This window comes from Corythoichthys intestinalis, chromosome 1 (genome assembly GCF_030265065.1).
Source record: "Corythoichthys intestinalis isolate RoL2023-P3 chromosome 1, ASM3026506v1, whole genome shotgun sequence".
Lineage (NCBI taxonomy): Eukaryota > Metazoa > Chordata > Actinopteri > Syngnathiformes > Syngnathidae > Corythoichthys > Corythoichthys intestinalis.
Window position 1 is genome coordinate 73,797,966 of NC_080395.1, and position 15,906 is coordinate 73,813,871.

Below are 15,906 nucleotides of genomic sequence, written 5' to 3' on the forward strand. Positions count from 1 at the left end.
TTTAGCTGTGACCGTTGAAGTGACATGTAGAAATTTCAAACTCCTCATGATCACTTCTGGCATTTAAATGTCTCCAACGTCCCCACAGTACACACATTCATTCCAGCGCAGCTTCCTTGCAACTGTTTAACAAGTTAAACGATGATTGACAGATGCCCGTGTGAAGTCTGCTTCTTTGGCCAGATCAAAGCCATTCTTGTGCCGCAGTGACTGAGAGGATCAAAAGGCTGGGAGAGGGAGGGTAGGAGGCTGTGCAGACCAGAAAGTGAGGCGTATGTGGATCAAAAAGAAGAAAAACTATCGCACGTGCTTGCGATGGGACTATTGCGCACACGCACATCGCGATGGCGATGTTTAAACGATATATCGTTCAGGCTTAGTGCATACATTAGTGCGTGCGTGCTGATGGCATATGAGACTGCAGTTCCTTTCTCTCATCAACACGCTGTAGAATTTCAGACAAACACAATATGAAAACACATCTATATTAAACACTGTAAACATTAGCATTGGTACATTGAGGTGAATGGGGAAAAAAGACAATCTACTTTAGCCTGCTATAAAACATTGGCAGTCTTCTCCAAAACGCAAACTTGCGGTTAAAAGGTGATAGTTCAAACATGAAATATCGCTGGTTAACAGCATTTGCATGTTTATGTGAATTGATAATCATCAACAAAAATTTAATCGCTAAATTAGTTTAAAAAATTAATGAATAAATTTAAAAAATTTTTTAGATTAGTCGACTAATCGTAAAAATAGTCAGCTGACTAATCGGGAGAAGATTAGTCTTTTGGGACAGCCCTAGTATTCATGCCAGGCTCTAGGGGGCTGTGCATATTGACAAGGCGACAGCCAATGATGCACTTCCTTGACAACAATCTCATTAGCCCAGAAGACAACATACCCGCCCATTCCAAGCGACAGCATTCACACTTTTTTTTTTCTTCAAAAGGAACAAAAGCGCAAACATTAAATATATTTGAATTAATAGTATTATAAAAACTGTCACTTGAAGCCGGCGTTTCACCATATTTGCTGTTTGCTGAGTGTTTACTAGCAGCGACTGCGCATGTCTAAAGTGACGTGTGCGAGTGGTGGCGTCATCGGCGCAAGAGCGTTCCATTAATATGGTTGCGTAGAAATCCCCGCAATCGAATCGTTCAGCTTTGGAGGCCATTATCAAAAGCTTGCGTCTTCCGCTTTCTGTTTTCTCCGTCACCATTGAAGGCGAGGCCATTCCGCAACACAATCGATGTGTCTTGGTGTCGCAGCGTCACCATGTAAACAGCCCATAAGTTGTAACAATATTTGTATTCAACCTGTACGGTCACAATACGGGCATCATGGTTCGGTGCATGCAGTCAGAGGGCGAATACAAGCTAAACAAAAATAATAAAAAATCCATGGCGGAGTTAGTCCTCCTTTAGTGCAGGAGGCGGTAGAGGTAATGCGTCTAAACCAACAACTGACGTTCCGGGAAAAAGACAAACTAAAACATGTGAAGAAGTTGTTGTCACTGATCACAACTAGGAAAGCTATTGCAAATGTCCAGATTGGGAACTATCAAATGCATTATTACTAACACTTTTTGAAGTGTATTTATCATTTCAAATCAGGTAATGTTTATTTTGCTACAGCCCTAGGCTGAAGTCATTGAAACACCGAGTGAGTTTTTATTTTTGCACGATTTCAAGAGATGCTTTTTCAGTTTTGCAATGAATTGCAGGTTTTATTTTATTTTAGCCTTTATAGAATTATAGCTTAGAGGATTGTATGTTCACTGGTAATGGTTTACAGTTAGCTGTGTGTAACCAAGTATTGAAAATGGTAGTATCTTATAGCTACACAAAGGTCCTTAGGTTGCCACCTGGCGAATGCTACCTGTTTTTAACTGTTACCTTAGTCGATCCCTAAAAAAAGGGGGATTTTTGCACATGACTAACCCGATGAATCACAAACGTTTAGAACAATAAAACCACTAGTTTACATGTTTGATGTTTTCTTCTATTTATTTTGCACTTTAATTTAAAGCTGCTTTTTAGTTTGACCCAAAAGAAAAAAAAAATTACTATCAAATCCTGTGATTAAAAAAAGAGCCTTTTTGTTTTTCCTTTTGTATCTAATCCGTATCAAATTGAGCTCCCCGTACCGAGGCTTCATGCGTTTCAGTTCCTTGGAATCATTTGGCAGTTTGAATGATGGTTCTCTTATACAACCTAAGAGGCACGAATTATATCATGTGAATTACGTCACGTGAAGCATGTCATGGAGCTTACACACATTACGAATGCTCAACTCATCATGAGGATTACATGCAAATTGGAAGTGGATTCTCTCACCAGATAATATGTGGAGTGACTTCACCAAGTGAATGTGTAAGGATTTTCACAGGCCATTTCATTATTTATGAGACTACTTAAAGAAATGGTGATTTTTTTTTTTTTTACCCAAAAACTATTAATGGGTCTATCGTATGCCTCGTCAAATACCCTATAAGGAAAATATAACATATATGCATCTAAAATAATCCTAAACGATTTTATTAGCAATTTTATTACTAATTTCGGTCGGTACTCCAACAATCAATGGTTTTTCCGGAATAATTTGAATTTGATAGGTCGTAGGGCCAATCTGACTACTGATTTCACACAAAAGTATCTACCTCCGCATCCGATGGCGGTATTTGTTTGTTGCTACGACTCACTGAAATGGATGTTCCAAATTACTTCCCATAATGCACCTGACTACTACTGCCAATCAGCGTATTTTCGCCCGTAATTCGAGATAGGATGGTCCCTTTGGTCCCAAACCACTTTTATTCTACTCAGTATCAAAAGGCCTTTCCACAGAGTACCCCAACTATGTCTTGGAAGTTAACAAATCCAAGTTAACAGAGAATTGTGCTAAAATTCCTCATATATTGTATGAGATTCAACCGTCCATATGTAATTACACCAACCTAACTATAAACTTGTTAATATTTGGGACAACAAAAGAGATACTCTGCCCCTGCTGTCCGGACTAGCTGAACACTGTCTATGCGTGCAGACTTTCTCCACCCCATCTGAGAGGGTTTTCTCCACTGCTAGAAACATCATAAGTCCAGAAAGATCACGTGTCTGACCGGAAAAAGCAGACATGCTTATTTTTCTGCAAAAGAATTGTTCATTTTGCACATTTGCACTACGCACTGTTCTGTTGTATTGGACAGTATTTATCTTTTTTTTATTATTATTTTGGAGTGCTATCAGCTCATATGTCCTTTTAAAAAGGAAGATGTTTTATTTCTATTCGAAAAATGTTTCAGTGAAATGTTACACATTCTTGTCTATTTGCCACAGTTAACATTGAGGCTTTGGGCCTCTTTTGACCTCGTTGTGAGTTTGTAAGGTTATAATTTCTGATTAAACAAACTTGATGCCAATCAAAATGTTTGATCTTCTTTTTCCCCAAATAAGAATCGATAAGAGAATTGATAAAGAATCGAATCGTTAAGCAATATCAATAATGGAATCGGAATTGTAAAAATCGTATCGATTTCCATCCCTATGTACCGTTACACCTCTAGTACAGACAGCTGGATAGAAAAGTTCTAACAACCACTGTTCACATTCCAGTGTTTTCTCATAAGCGCACAAGGGAGAGTAATGAAACTGAGGTTAAACTATTTGGCCTTAATTCCAAAAGAACACAATGCCTTCAGTGACTGATCAGCAAAAAGTGAACAAAAATTATTTTAGATATTCATTAGATAAGATATATATAAGAATATATTTATTTAGACAAAGGGGGAAAAAAGCAGTTAAATTACCAACTGAAATGGCTCATTCTTGTTGTTGATCAATTATGTTTGTTTCTGTGCAGAAAAACTGTCATGCAATTGGACATGGCAAATAATAAGAAGGCTTTGGTGGTTCCAGCTTTTGAGACACTGCGTTATCGCTTGTCCTTCCCCAAATCCAAAGCAGAGCTACTCTCCATGCTGGACATGGGGACACTCTATACTTTCAGGTATACGAACGCGAATGTACTCAGTGTTAAATGACAATAGAATTCCTTTAATACCTTTGAATCTGTATGATTACATAAGAGTCCTGATGTGCTGCTTGAGGTATGGTATTAATGCTGGAACTCCTATAACCCTCAGCATTTCTATATATCTTTTGGGTTTTGAATCATGAATGTTTTGATAGCACTGAATAACCCCATTTACAGACAGAAGCAGCACTATGTATTCAAAATGAATCAAATGAAGCAAATTTATGCAGGTCATTATAAAGCATGAACAGTAATTAGAAATGAGATTTTATGGAAATTAAGGATTGCCTTAATGGTGAACTGAGATTTAAAATACTGTACACTACTTGCAGTACAGTCTCGTGTGACCTCGCGGATAGACGACGTATAGAACTTACAGGTTGCGCTATTTAAAAAAAAAATTTGGGGGGGGGTTGTGTTTATTGTGCACTGTCTAATAAGATGTTCTGTAATTTTCTTTGAGCGCCTAGAAAGGTGGAAAAGCGCTATATAAGTACAGTGCCTTGCAAAAGTATTCGGCCCCCTTGAATCTTGCAACCTTTCGCCACATTTCAGGCTTTAAACATAAAGATATGAAATTTTATTTTTTTGTCAAGAATCAACAACAAGTGGGACACAGTCGTGAAGTGGAACAACATTTATTGGATAATTTAAACTTTTTTAACAAATAAAAAACTGAAAAGTGGGGCGTGCAATATTATTCGGCCCCTTTACTTTCAGTGCAGCAAACTCACTCCAGAAGTTCAGTGAGGATCTCTGAATGAGCCAATGTTGTCCTAAATGACCGATGATGATAACTAGAATCCACCTGTGTGTAATCAAGTCTCCGTATAAATGCACCTGCTCTGTGATAGTCTCAGGGTTCTGTTTAAAGTGCAGAGAGCATTATGAAAACCAAGGAACACACCAGGCAGGTCCGAGGTACTGTTGTTGAGAAGTTTAAAGCCGGATTTGGACACAAAAAGATTCCCCAAGCTTTAAACATCTCAAGGAGCACTGTGCAAGCCATCATATTGAAATGGAAGGAGCATCAGACCACTGCAAATCTACCAAGACCCGGCCGTCCTTCCAAACTTTCTTCTCAAACAAGGAGAAAACTGATCAGAGATGCAGCCAAGACGCCCATGATCACTCTGAATGAACTGCAGAGATCTACAGCTGAGGTGGGAGAGTCTGTCCATAGGACAACAATCAGTCGTACACTGCACAAATCTGGCATTTATGGAAGAGTGGCAAGAAGAAAGGCATTTCTCAAAGATATCCATAAAAAGTCTCGTTTAAAGTTTGCCACAAGCCACCTGGGAGACACACCAAACATGTGGAAGAAAGTGCTCTGGTCAGATGAAACCAAAATTGGACTTTTTGGCCACAATGCAAAACGATATGTTTGGCGTAAAAGCAACACAGCTCATCACCCTGAACACACCATCCCCACTGTCAAACATGGTGGTGGCAGCATCATGGTTTGGGCCTGCTTTTCTTCAGCAGGGACAGGGAAGATGGTTAAAATTGACGGGAAGATGGATGCAGCCAAATACAGGAATATTCTGGAAGAAAAACTGTTGGTATCTGCACAAGACCTGAGACTGGGACAGAGATTTATCTTCCAACAGGACAATGATCCAAAACATAAAGCCAAATCTACAATGGAATGGTTAAAAAATAAACGTATCCAGGTGTTAGAATGGCCAAGTCAAAGTCCAGACCTGAATCCAATCGAGAATCTGTGGAAAGAGCTGAAGACTGCTGTTCACAAACACTCTCCATCCAACCTCACTGAGCTCGAGCTGTTTTGCAAGGAAGAATGGGAAAGAATGTCAGTCTCTCGATGTGCAAAACTGATAGAAACATACCCCAAGTGACTTGCAGCTGTAATTGGAGCAAAAGGTGGCGCTACAAAGTATTAACGCAAGGGGGCCGAATAATATTGCACGCCCCACTTTTCAGTTTTTTATTTGTTAAAAAAGTTTAAATTATCCAATAAATTTTGTTCCACTTCACGATTGTGTCCCACTTGTTGTTGATTCTTGACAAAAAATTAAAATTTTATATATTTGTGTTTGAAGCCTGAAATGTGGCGAAAGGTTGCAAGGTTCAAGGGGGCCGAATACTTTTGCAAGGCACTGTATAACACCATTTACCATTTACCATTCTTCAGCTATCCAGAGGGGATAAAATATTTCCGATTTAAGAGAGTTTAACAGGGAAGGGGGAGGGGCTGATATAATATTTCTTGAGTGTACGTCTGGTGATTCTGGGAAGCACCAGGAAATCTGTGACTGCAGTGTGATTATGATGTAAAAGTACATCAAGGGAAACATTTTAGAGGAGGAGCCCAGTACCTTTTAAGGCAATCTTAATTTTCCGCATTTTTCACTCTGAGTTATACAATCTGCAGGTATCACGTGTGGCCTAAAGGCCATGCCCCTTCCAACTATGCAAAATGGAGGACAGCCACCACACCATATAAAGTTGACTGGGAGCCCGACTTTGAACCTTACGTTGTGGTGAAACGACATTGTCCGGAATATGATCAACGCTTTGTGGGTTTTGGCTGGAACAAGGTTTCCCATATCATAGAGCTGGATGCGCAGGTACTGTTCACTCAGTCTTTAATGTACATTGTACTTTATTATTCTGCATTGTGTCTGATTTCAGCCTATTATTTACATCTGAGGGTATATTATAAGGATGTAACGGTACATGTATTTATATTGAACCATTTCAGTACGTGGTGCTCGGTTCGGAACGGAGGCGTACCGAACGAGTTTCTGACGTAATGTAACCCTTACTTTTCGAGGCTGTGAGTCGATCGGGTTGCAGTTTCTTTGTGTGGATTATATTTACTCCGTCTTCTCTACTATAATGAGGACCAACACGGTAGGACACTATAACCCTGAAACGTCAACGGCGCGACAACGTGGCCGCCGCGAGAACGCAGTGAAACGCGGGCGTTAAAGTCAATCAGCCAATGCACAGCAGTTGCAGTGCGGCCGCGTGTTAGACGCGTCCCAGAAGCGGCTCAACACGACGCACGCGAAAAGAACGGCAGAGTTTATTATTTGACGCGAGACGCGACCCTGCGTCAATACTACTACCGGTAGCTAGGATCGGGCGGACCGGAAGTCACTCGTGTAAAAATACGGTGGATCCGGTCGATTTTCAAACTAATATGCAATCGTAACCCACTTTTTGAGTCCATCAGATCTCTTGAGTGGTAGATCAGGGCACAGTTGACTTGTCTTTGTTGATTTACTGCTGTCTTCTCTGCGATAATAATAACAAACATGGCTGGCCCCGTGTTCAATACAAAACCCTCCTACCACAACAAAACAAGTAGGCGCTAATATTCACATAGGAACTAAAGTTATACAACATAAAATATACAATATAAATGAATACTACATCACATTTGTAAAATATAAACATATAATAAAATAAATAATAGCCTATTTAAATAAAATAAATTGAAATGAGCTAAAACACCTGTAATTAAATAATAAGAATAATACACAGATCCTGCTTACACAATTTATTAATTTCCGTGTGGCGCTTTAACTTGAGAAAATCCACAAATAAAGCTTTTGAAAACCGTTCATCAGAAAAAAAAAGATTCATAGAGGCCTTTCATTTGTAAAATACATGTTAAAATCTTTGTCATTGGGATTGCTTTCTCTTTAGCACAGGACTTCTTTTTTCTTCTTTCTTTCAGAAAGAAAGCTGACCAATACGTGGGGTCTGAAAGGCAAATTGCTGTTGGATTATATTTAAATACCCACTACTTTTTGAGCAGAATTGAAGCTTTGTATAGGCTAATGTTCCTATTGTTGAAAGCACAAAGGTGTGTAATAAACAACTAGCACATTTATATCTTGCATTTTGTTTTTTTACTGTACCGAAAATGAACCGAACCGTGACCTCAAAACCGAGGTACGTACCGAACCGAGATTTTTGTGTACCGTTACACCCCTAGTATATTAAGAGAACTTGGTAACATTCTGGTGTTTAGCACAATTAAATAAAAGGTAATTCAAAGTGCTTTACTTCACATAAAAATCAACGGGACACAATTAAGATGTAGATGAAATAAAAAAAATAGATAAAAACAAAAGAATCCATAAAAGTCACATGAAGAGCAGCAAACAAAACAAAATCAAAGATAGGAAATGGACTTAAAAACAAAAAAATAAATGAATAAAGGCAAAATTAATACAGTTGGGTATTTTAACAGCTAAAAATGGTGTCAATCGTTTATGCTTCGTTTTGTGCTGTAAAAAAATTGTTTGTGCTGCTATTATTTTTGAGGTATGGAGATTTGGAGTGATGATGTCACATATTCCCCCTTTATATCAAAATGGACCCGAACGGTGCCATTTTTTTATGGTACGTATGTGGTGTAAAAGTTTTCGTTTGTTCTGCTATCGTTTTATAGATATTGAAATATTACTTTCGAGTGATGACGTCAATCGCAGCCCCTCCATTGGGAGACCCCATTGTTATTGAGAGAGTTAGAACGTAATGTCAGCCGCGGCTGCCGGATATGAAAACATTGCGAGTGACGTCATCATTTGAAATTAAATATCTTAATATCTATGAAATGATAGCAGTACAAAAAAAATGTTTACAGCACAAACAGAGCACAAACGATTGACTCATTTTTAGCCATTTATAATCAAAAGGGGGGTTGGTTGACCTCAGATTGACCTATAAAAGAATTGTTAATTCAGGTAGTGCCTGGGTTACGAACGAGTCCGTTCCTGCTCTGGTAACACGAATTTCAGCGTAAATCGAAATGAACCCTTCAAATACCCCTTAATGACCCGCCACCCCCCCCCCCCCAATTTCAAAATAACTATCAAAAACATGTATTATACGTCATTGTACTGTCATCGTGAGCTAAGCTCTAGATCAGTGTTTTTCAACCGGTGTGCCACGGCACACTAGTGTGCTGCAAGAGATCGTCAAGTGTGCCGCAAGAAATTATCTAATGTCACATTCATGTATATATATGTATGTATATATGTATATGTATATATATATATATATATATATATATTATTTTATTTTTTTAAATATTTTAAATTTTAATTTTTTTGTCAAGAATCAACAACAAGTGGGACACAATCGTGAAGTGGAACAAAATTTATTGGATAATTTAAACTTTTTTAACAAATAAAAAACTGAAAAGTGGGGCATGCAATATTATTCGGCCCCCAATTGCGTTAATACTTTATTGCGCCACCGTTTGCTCCAATTACAGCTGCAAGTCGCTTGGGTTATGTTTCTATCAGTTTTGCACATCGAGAGACTGACATTCTTGCCCATTCTTTCTTGCAAAACAGCTCGAGCTCAGTGAGGTTGGATGGAGAGTGTTTGTGAACAGCAGTCTTCAGCTCTTTCCACAGATTCACGATTGGATTCAGGTCTGGACTTTGACTTGGCCATTCTAACACCTGGATACGTTTATTTTTTAACCATTCCATTGTAGATTTGGCTTTATGTTTTGGATTATTGTCCTGTTGGAAGATAAATCTCCGTCCCAGTTTCAGGTCTTGTGCAGATACCAACAGGTTTTCTTCCAGAATGTTCCTGTATTTGGCTGCATCCATCTTCCCGTCAATTTTAACCATCTTCCCTGTCCCTGCTGAAGAAAAGCAGGCCCAAACCATGTTTGACAGTGGGGATGGTGTGTTCAGGGTGATGAGCTGTGTTGCTTTTACGCCAAACATATTGTTTTGCATTGTGGCCAAAAAGTCCAGAGCACCTTCTTCCACATGTTTGGTGTGTCTCCCAGGTGGCTTGTGGCAAACTTTAAACAAGACTTTTTATGGATATCTTTGAGAAATGGCTTTCTTCTTGCCACTCTTCCATAAAGGCCAGATTTGTGCAGTGTACGACTGATTGTTGTCCTAAGAACAGACTCTCCCACCTCAGCTGTAGATCTCTGCAGTTCATCCAGAGTGATCATGGGCCTCTTGGCTGCATCTCTGATCAGTTTTCTCCTTGTTTGAGAAGAAAGTTTGGAAGGACGGCCGGGTCTTGGTAGATTTGCAGTGGTCTGATGCTCCTTCCATTTCAATATGATGGCTTGCACAGTGCTCCTTGAGATGTTTAAAGCTTGGGAAATCTTTTTTGTAACCAAATCCGGCTTTAAACTTCTCCACAACAGTATCTCGGACCTGCCTGGTGTGTTCCTTGGTTTTCATAATGCTCTCTGCACTTGAAACAGAACCCTGAGACTATCACAGAGCAGGTGCATTTATACGGAGACTTGATTACACACAGGTGGATTCTATTTATCATCATCGGTCATTTAGGACAACATTGGATCATTCAGAGATCCTCACTGAACTTCTGGAGTGAGTTTGCTGCACTGAAAGTAAAGGGGCCGAATAATATTGCACGCCCCACTTTTCAGTTTTTTATTTGTTAAAAAAGTTTAAATTATCCAATAAATGTTGTTCCACTTCACGATTGTGTCCCACTTGTTGTTGATTCTTGACAAAAAAATTAAATATCATATCTTTATGTTTGAAGCCTGAAATGTGGCGAAAGGTTGCAAGATTCAAGGGGGCCGAATACTTTTGCAAGGCACTGTATATATATATATATATATATATATATATATATATATATACTGTATATACATACTGTATATATATATACAGTGGGGAGAACAAGTATTTGATACACTGCCAATGGATTTTCCCAGCTATAAATAAAAATAAATAAATAACAAAAACAGAGGAAGACTGAGAGCTGTTGAAAAATAAGGATATCGACTTTGTGTTCATCTAAACAGGCCCAAGTTTCACACTGAGTAAGTATACATACTGAGAAATTATTTTATAATTAAATATAGGCTACTGTACAGAAAATAATTTTGGAACTTTTTGGTTTGTTGTGTGCCGCGAGATTTTTTTTCAATGTAAAAACGTGCCATGAGTCAAAAAAGGTTGAAAAACACTGCCCTACATAGACAGCGGGCTAAGCTCCGAAATGACGATGTCAGACATCCGTGTGGTTTGCTGACTTTATTCACCTGCTCATGACATCAACACTTGCAGAATGAAACTAAAATAAAAAAACATATTAAATCAGTTTCATCTTCAATAACAACAATTCAAATTTGTGTTAATAAATAGCTGCTGATACAGCAGTAACAATCCACACAAAGAGTTAGCAATTATCAGTTAGCGTCCGCACATTATCAAAACCAATCACATAAACTCGCCCCAAGTATTCAACCACAATTGAAAACGCACCATAAAAAGTACAAAAGGTGTTTTAGACCCTACTCACATGACGTCACAACCACTCCCCCGCGCCATATTGTCTGTCAACTCGTCGTGTTGACGCATTACCGCTACGTAAATTCCTCCTAATATGGCTTGTTTTTCTGCTCGTTAACATTAATAATCAAAATGGTGAAGGCGTGTGTGGCGGTCGGTTGCAATAACAGAGAAGATAGACGGAGAGACTTGAAGTTCTACCGTATTCCGAGAAACCCGGAGAGGAGAGCGAGATGGACTGCTGCAATTCGACGAGAAAACTGGGCTCCAAACGATTACCACAGATTATGTAGTAGTCATTTTATATCTGGTAAGATGCATTTAATATATATTTAGAGGGTTTTGGGCTGACAACCACAATTAAGATCATTGCTAGGCTAATCGCCGACAACATACACTCAGACGTTGTGAATGAACTACCTGAAAATATGTAATTATAAGGGGATAATAAGACAGTTGTCATACAATTAATTTACAATTTCACTATTGAGGTAAAGACAAAAAATAAATTCAACTAGGGACAATCTGGAGTAGTGCTATCGCACTTCATATTTATTACATATTATATATGTATCTAGTGAGAGTGCTATCGCTAAACCATATAAAGATTAAAAGCCCTAGCTCCATTGACAAATGACATGAAATACATTAGACTTGACAGTGGATGTTAGCAAGAACAAAAGATTTTGAATTGAAAATTTCGTAACTCACCTTCCCGAGCACAAGATAGATTCCTGCCGAATTTTCGTGGACGAGGACCTGTTTCACCCGACTAGCAACGAAGTATTTATAAGCCTCCAAGCTCTTAGTTTTTCAAACTTTCGTGAGAATAGGCTGATTTTGTGTGGACAAGATAGTTGTAAATATCAGGGTAGCAGATGTCAGGCAGAGACGGCGAAGACAGCGGGTCGAAAAACATCGATTTAGGCATCAAATATGGATCTGGCGAATGGATAAACTGAAGCTTTTCCACAAAGCGCCTTTTATGCAATGCATCCAATGAGTTTACAGTGTCAGATAACACCGGGGCTTCCATGAATTGCTCTATAAATTGCACGACTAATTGAAACCATTGCGAATAGGGCTTAAAAATGACGGACAATATGGCGGCCGGATACAGCGACACGTCATTTTGTGACGTAGGTGAGTAGGGTCTATATACGGGTTTTGCCTCTGTAGATGCTTCACAAGCAACAAATGTGTGCGCAGGTTTTCTTTCCCCTCTCTCTCACTCAGCTGCGCGACTTCTTTGTGTGTGCACGTGCGCTCTTCCTAGCTCTTCTAGCTGTAAACCTAGCACAAATAAATGACATAATTTTTCTAGAAATTTGCCTTTGATGGTGGGCGAACTTCACGGAATGTTCAGATCTTCAATTATTTTGTTTCACAATAATAAGTCAATGCAACCCATTGGTAGGGGTGCAACTTTACACGCAAACATACAGTGGCCAAGAGGTGTCAGGCGACATGCAAAGTCCAAACACTTTGCAAATAGAAAAAAAGCACGAACCCCAATTGCAAACACTTTGCAAAAGAAAAAAGCACGAATGCAAACTGCCACAACACGATCCCCAATTCCTAAAGCATGATTGCAAATTGGCAACAGCACAAAGCCCACTTGCAACAACACGACAGCAAATGGCTCACAGCACGAATGCAAATGGCTCGCAAGACGAATGCAAAGACCCGCAGCACAACAGCAAAATCCGTCAGCACGACGGCAAGAGGATGACCCGGAAGTGAAAAAAAAAAAAAGGACACTTTTTATATTGCTATATGTGCTTTGTGACCATCTCTACGGACCTCCGTGAAGTTGCCTCAATCCCATCGGACGCAAATTCATATAAAAGTGATGTCAAACATTTGTGCTGTAAAAGTTTTGTTTGTGCTGCTTTTGTTTTCGAGATATTTACAAATTTTTTAATAGGTAAATCTGAGGTCAGCTAGCCCCCCATTCCAATTAAGAATTGTGTCAATCATTTGTGCTGGTTTGTGCTGCAATGGTTTTGTAGATACAGTATTATGCTTTTATTGAGATATTAATTTTGAGTGGTGACATCACTCGTAGCTTTTCCTTGGCTTAGCTCCCGCAGCTAATGGAGCGAACTCTCTCAATAACAGAGGGGTGTCCTATCAACTAGCATGAATGTAGCATAATTGAATGGTACCACTTCGGGTCCATTTTGTAGTAAATTAAGGGCTGAGAGTGACGTAATGACTTGAAATTAATAACTCAAGCCCCCCCATTTACAGCAAAACGGACACGAATTTGTTTGTGCCATGTTCGTGTTAGTTGTTGGTAAGCCTGTCGCAATAGGCAATAATTCCATTTATCGCACGATAAATAAAAATGAAGGCGGTAATTTTTCCGCTGCGATTTATCGCCTCGCGTGCACGTGCGCATGCACGTGCGGCAGACGTGCTGTTAAAAGTTCTGTTTCCTTGTTACCAAATACGCAAAATGCATCTTCGTTCCAGGTCCGGCAAAAAATAGCGCCGGAGCCAATCGTTCTCATTATATGCTATTGTTCAACGTATACCGGCCGCGTCAGTGCTCCGGATTGACTGCGGACCATCTCCGGCGTGCCAGTGTTGTTGACGTGTGGGCGCTCCCGTCAGCGGTGGCCTTTCACGCGGGGCGGCTATTGTTCGGAACAACACCGGTTATTTACAACGAAGTCTGCCAAAACATTGTTACTGACTTGGCTACTACGAACAACCTCGCTTTGACAACGGACAGCTGACATGATGAACATTGAGTGGCAAATTAAGAGCGCTGTGCTTCAAACTCGTCCTGTTTATGAAAGTCGATTGCCAAATGCTGGTGTTGTGCAGTAATGAGCAGACGTGCGCGCACACACTAGATATCATGAAATAGCAAACTATATGTGCTACGTCCCGTGCCATTGGCTATGTGAGCCCAGAGTGATTAGGGGACACGTAGTTCATATACTACATCGATGAATTATAAACCACCATGATTGAATGGAAGTTAAGAATGCCAAATCAATCCATACCAGTGACTACAGATAATGCTGCAAATATTGTTAATTCAGTACATGACACAGATGGATTCTGACCACAAATAGGATGTCTTGCTCATGTAGTAAACCTAGCTGCTAAGAGAGCTGTAGCAATCAACAGTGTGCCCCGCCTCACTTTACAAACAGTAAAAATTGTTCTCAGCACTTTTATATAAAATTTCTTCAGATCAGTAAGAAGTACATAAATATTATGCACTAAAATGCATGTTTATATGATGGCAATTTTATTTTCTCTCGTTAGCGAAAAAAATAAAATAAAATTAAAAAAAACGAAACAAAAAATACAATTGTTATTTTTTTTTCAGAGCAGTAAATGTATTGGATCGGATCGAAAACCATGTCCCCCGTATCGAAAATCGTACTGAGCTGTGACTTAGCTGTATCATTGCATCCCTATGGAACACCATAGCAGAAGCTATGAGGGGAAAAGTTTTCATTTGCTTAAATGCTTAAGTTATCAAGTGCAATTTTATCTTTTTTTTTCTTGAAAAACACATTTTATCTATTCTGTGTTTATGTGCGGTATTAATATTGTTGTCTTTTACTTAAGAGGCATGGTCTATTGTTTTTAGTTGTGATTTCTTAAAAAGTATTTTTGAATTTAAGAGTAAATATTTATCGCGTGTAAATGGGTGTACTTGATCTTAATATATACTGTATTCTCACTGTGTTATTGTAAATCGTTTTTTTTTTTTTAAATGGGGGGGGGTGCAATAATATCTCATATCGCAAAAATTTATTAGATAAATTATCGCACACTAAAATTTTTTATCGCGACAGGCGTAGTTGTTGGGCCATCCCCTCTGTTATTGAGCAATTTGGTACCCTTCATTATCCGTGGGAGCTAGGCTAAGCCTTAGCCTAGCCACGGCTAATTTAATTAAAGAAACTTATACCTTACTTATAAAACAATTGTAATCTCTAAAACGACAGCAGCACAAACGAAACTTTTACAGCACAAACGATTGACATCATAGGGTGACTTCGTGAAGGTCCGTAGAGATGTTCACCAAGTACATATAGCAATGTTCAAAGTGTAAATGTGTGAGCGAATTATGTAACTTACTGTGTATCACAAAAGTGAGTACACCCCTTGCATTTCTGCAGATATTTAAGTATATCTTTTCATGGGACAAAACTAACAAAATGATACTTTGACACAATGAAAAGTAGTCTGTGTGCAGCTTATATAATTGAGTTAATTTACCATTCCCCTCAAAATAACTTAAAATATAGCCATTAATATCTGAACCCCTGGCAACAAAAGTGAGTACACTCCTTTGAAAAAACGTACATCCCTAAATGTCCAAATTGAGTACTGCTTGCAATTTTCCCTCCAAAATGTCGTGTGACTCGTTACAGGAGTGCTGTCAGCAATGCTGAAGAGAATGAGGAGGTGGGGGGTCAGCCTGTTACTGCGTAGACCATACGCCACACTCTACATCAAATTGGTGTGCATGGCTGTCACCCCAGGAGGAAGCCTCTTCTAAAGACGGTACACAAGAAAGCCCGCCCGTCTCATCAGACCA

General features: G+C 39.1%; 1 protein-coding gene across 5 annotated transcripts in view; it reads left to right on the forward strand.

Moving 5' to 3' along the window:
* large2 (LARGE xylosyl- and glucuronyltransferase 2) overlaps nucleotides 1–15,906 on the forward strand; it is a 131,557-nt gene that overhangs the window by 111,294 nt on the left and 4,357 nt on the right. For all 5 annotated transcript variants that reach the window (XM_057839131.1, XM_057839122.1, XM_057839140.1 and 2 more), the window contains 2 exons: nucleotides 3,868–4,014; nucleotides 6,440–6,635. In XM_057839131.1, coding sequence (XP_057695114.1) covers nucleotides 3,868–4,014; nucleotides 6,440–6,635 — 343 coding nt within the window. The remainder of the gene's footprint in view (nucleotides 1–3,867; nucleotides 4,015–6,439; nucleotides 6,636–15,906) is intronic.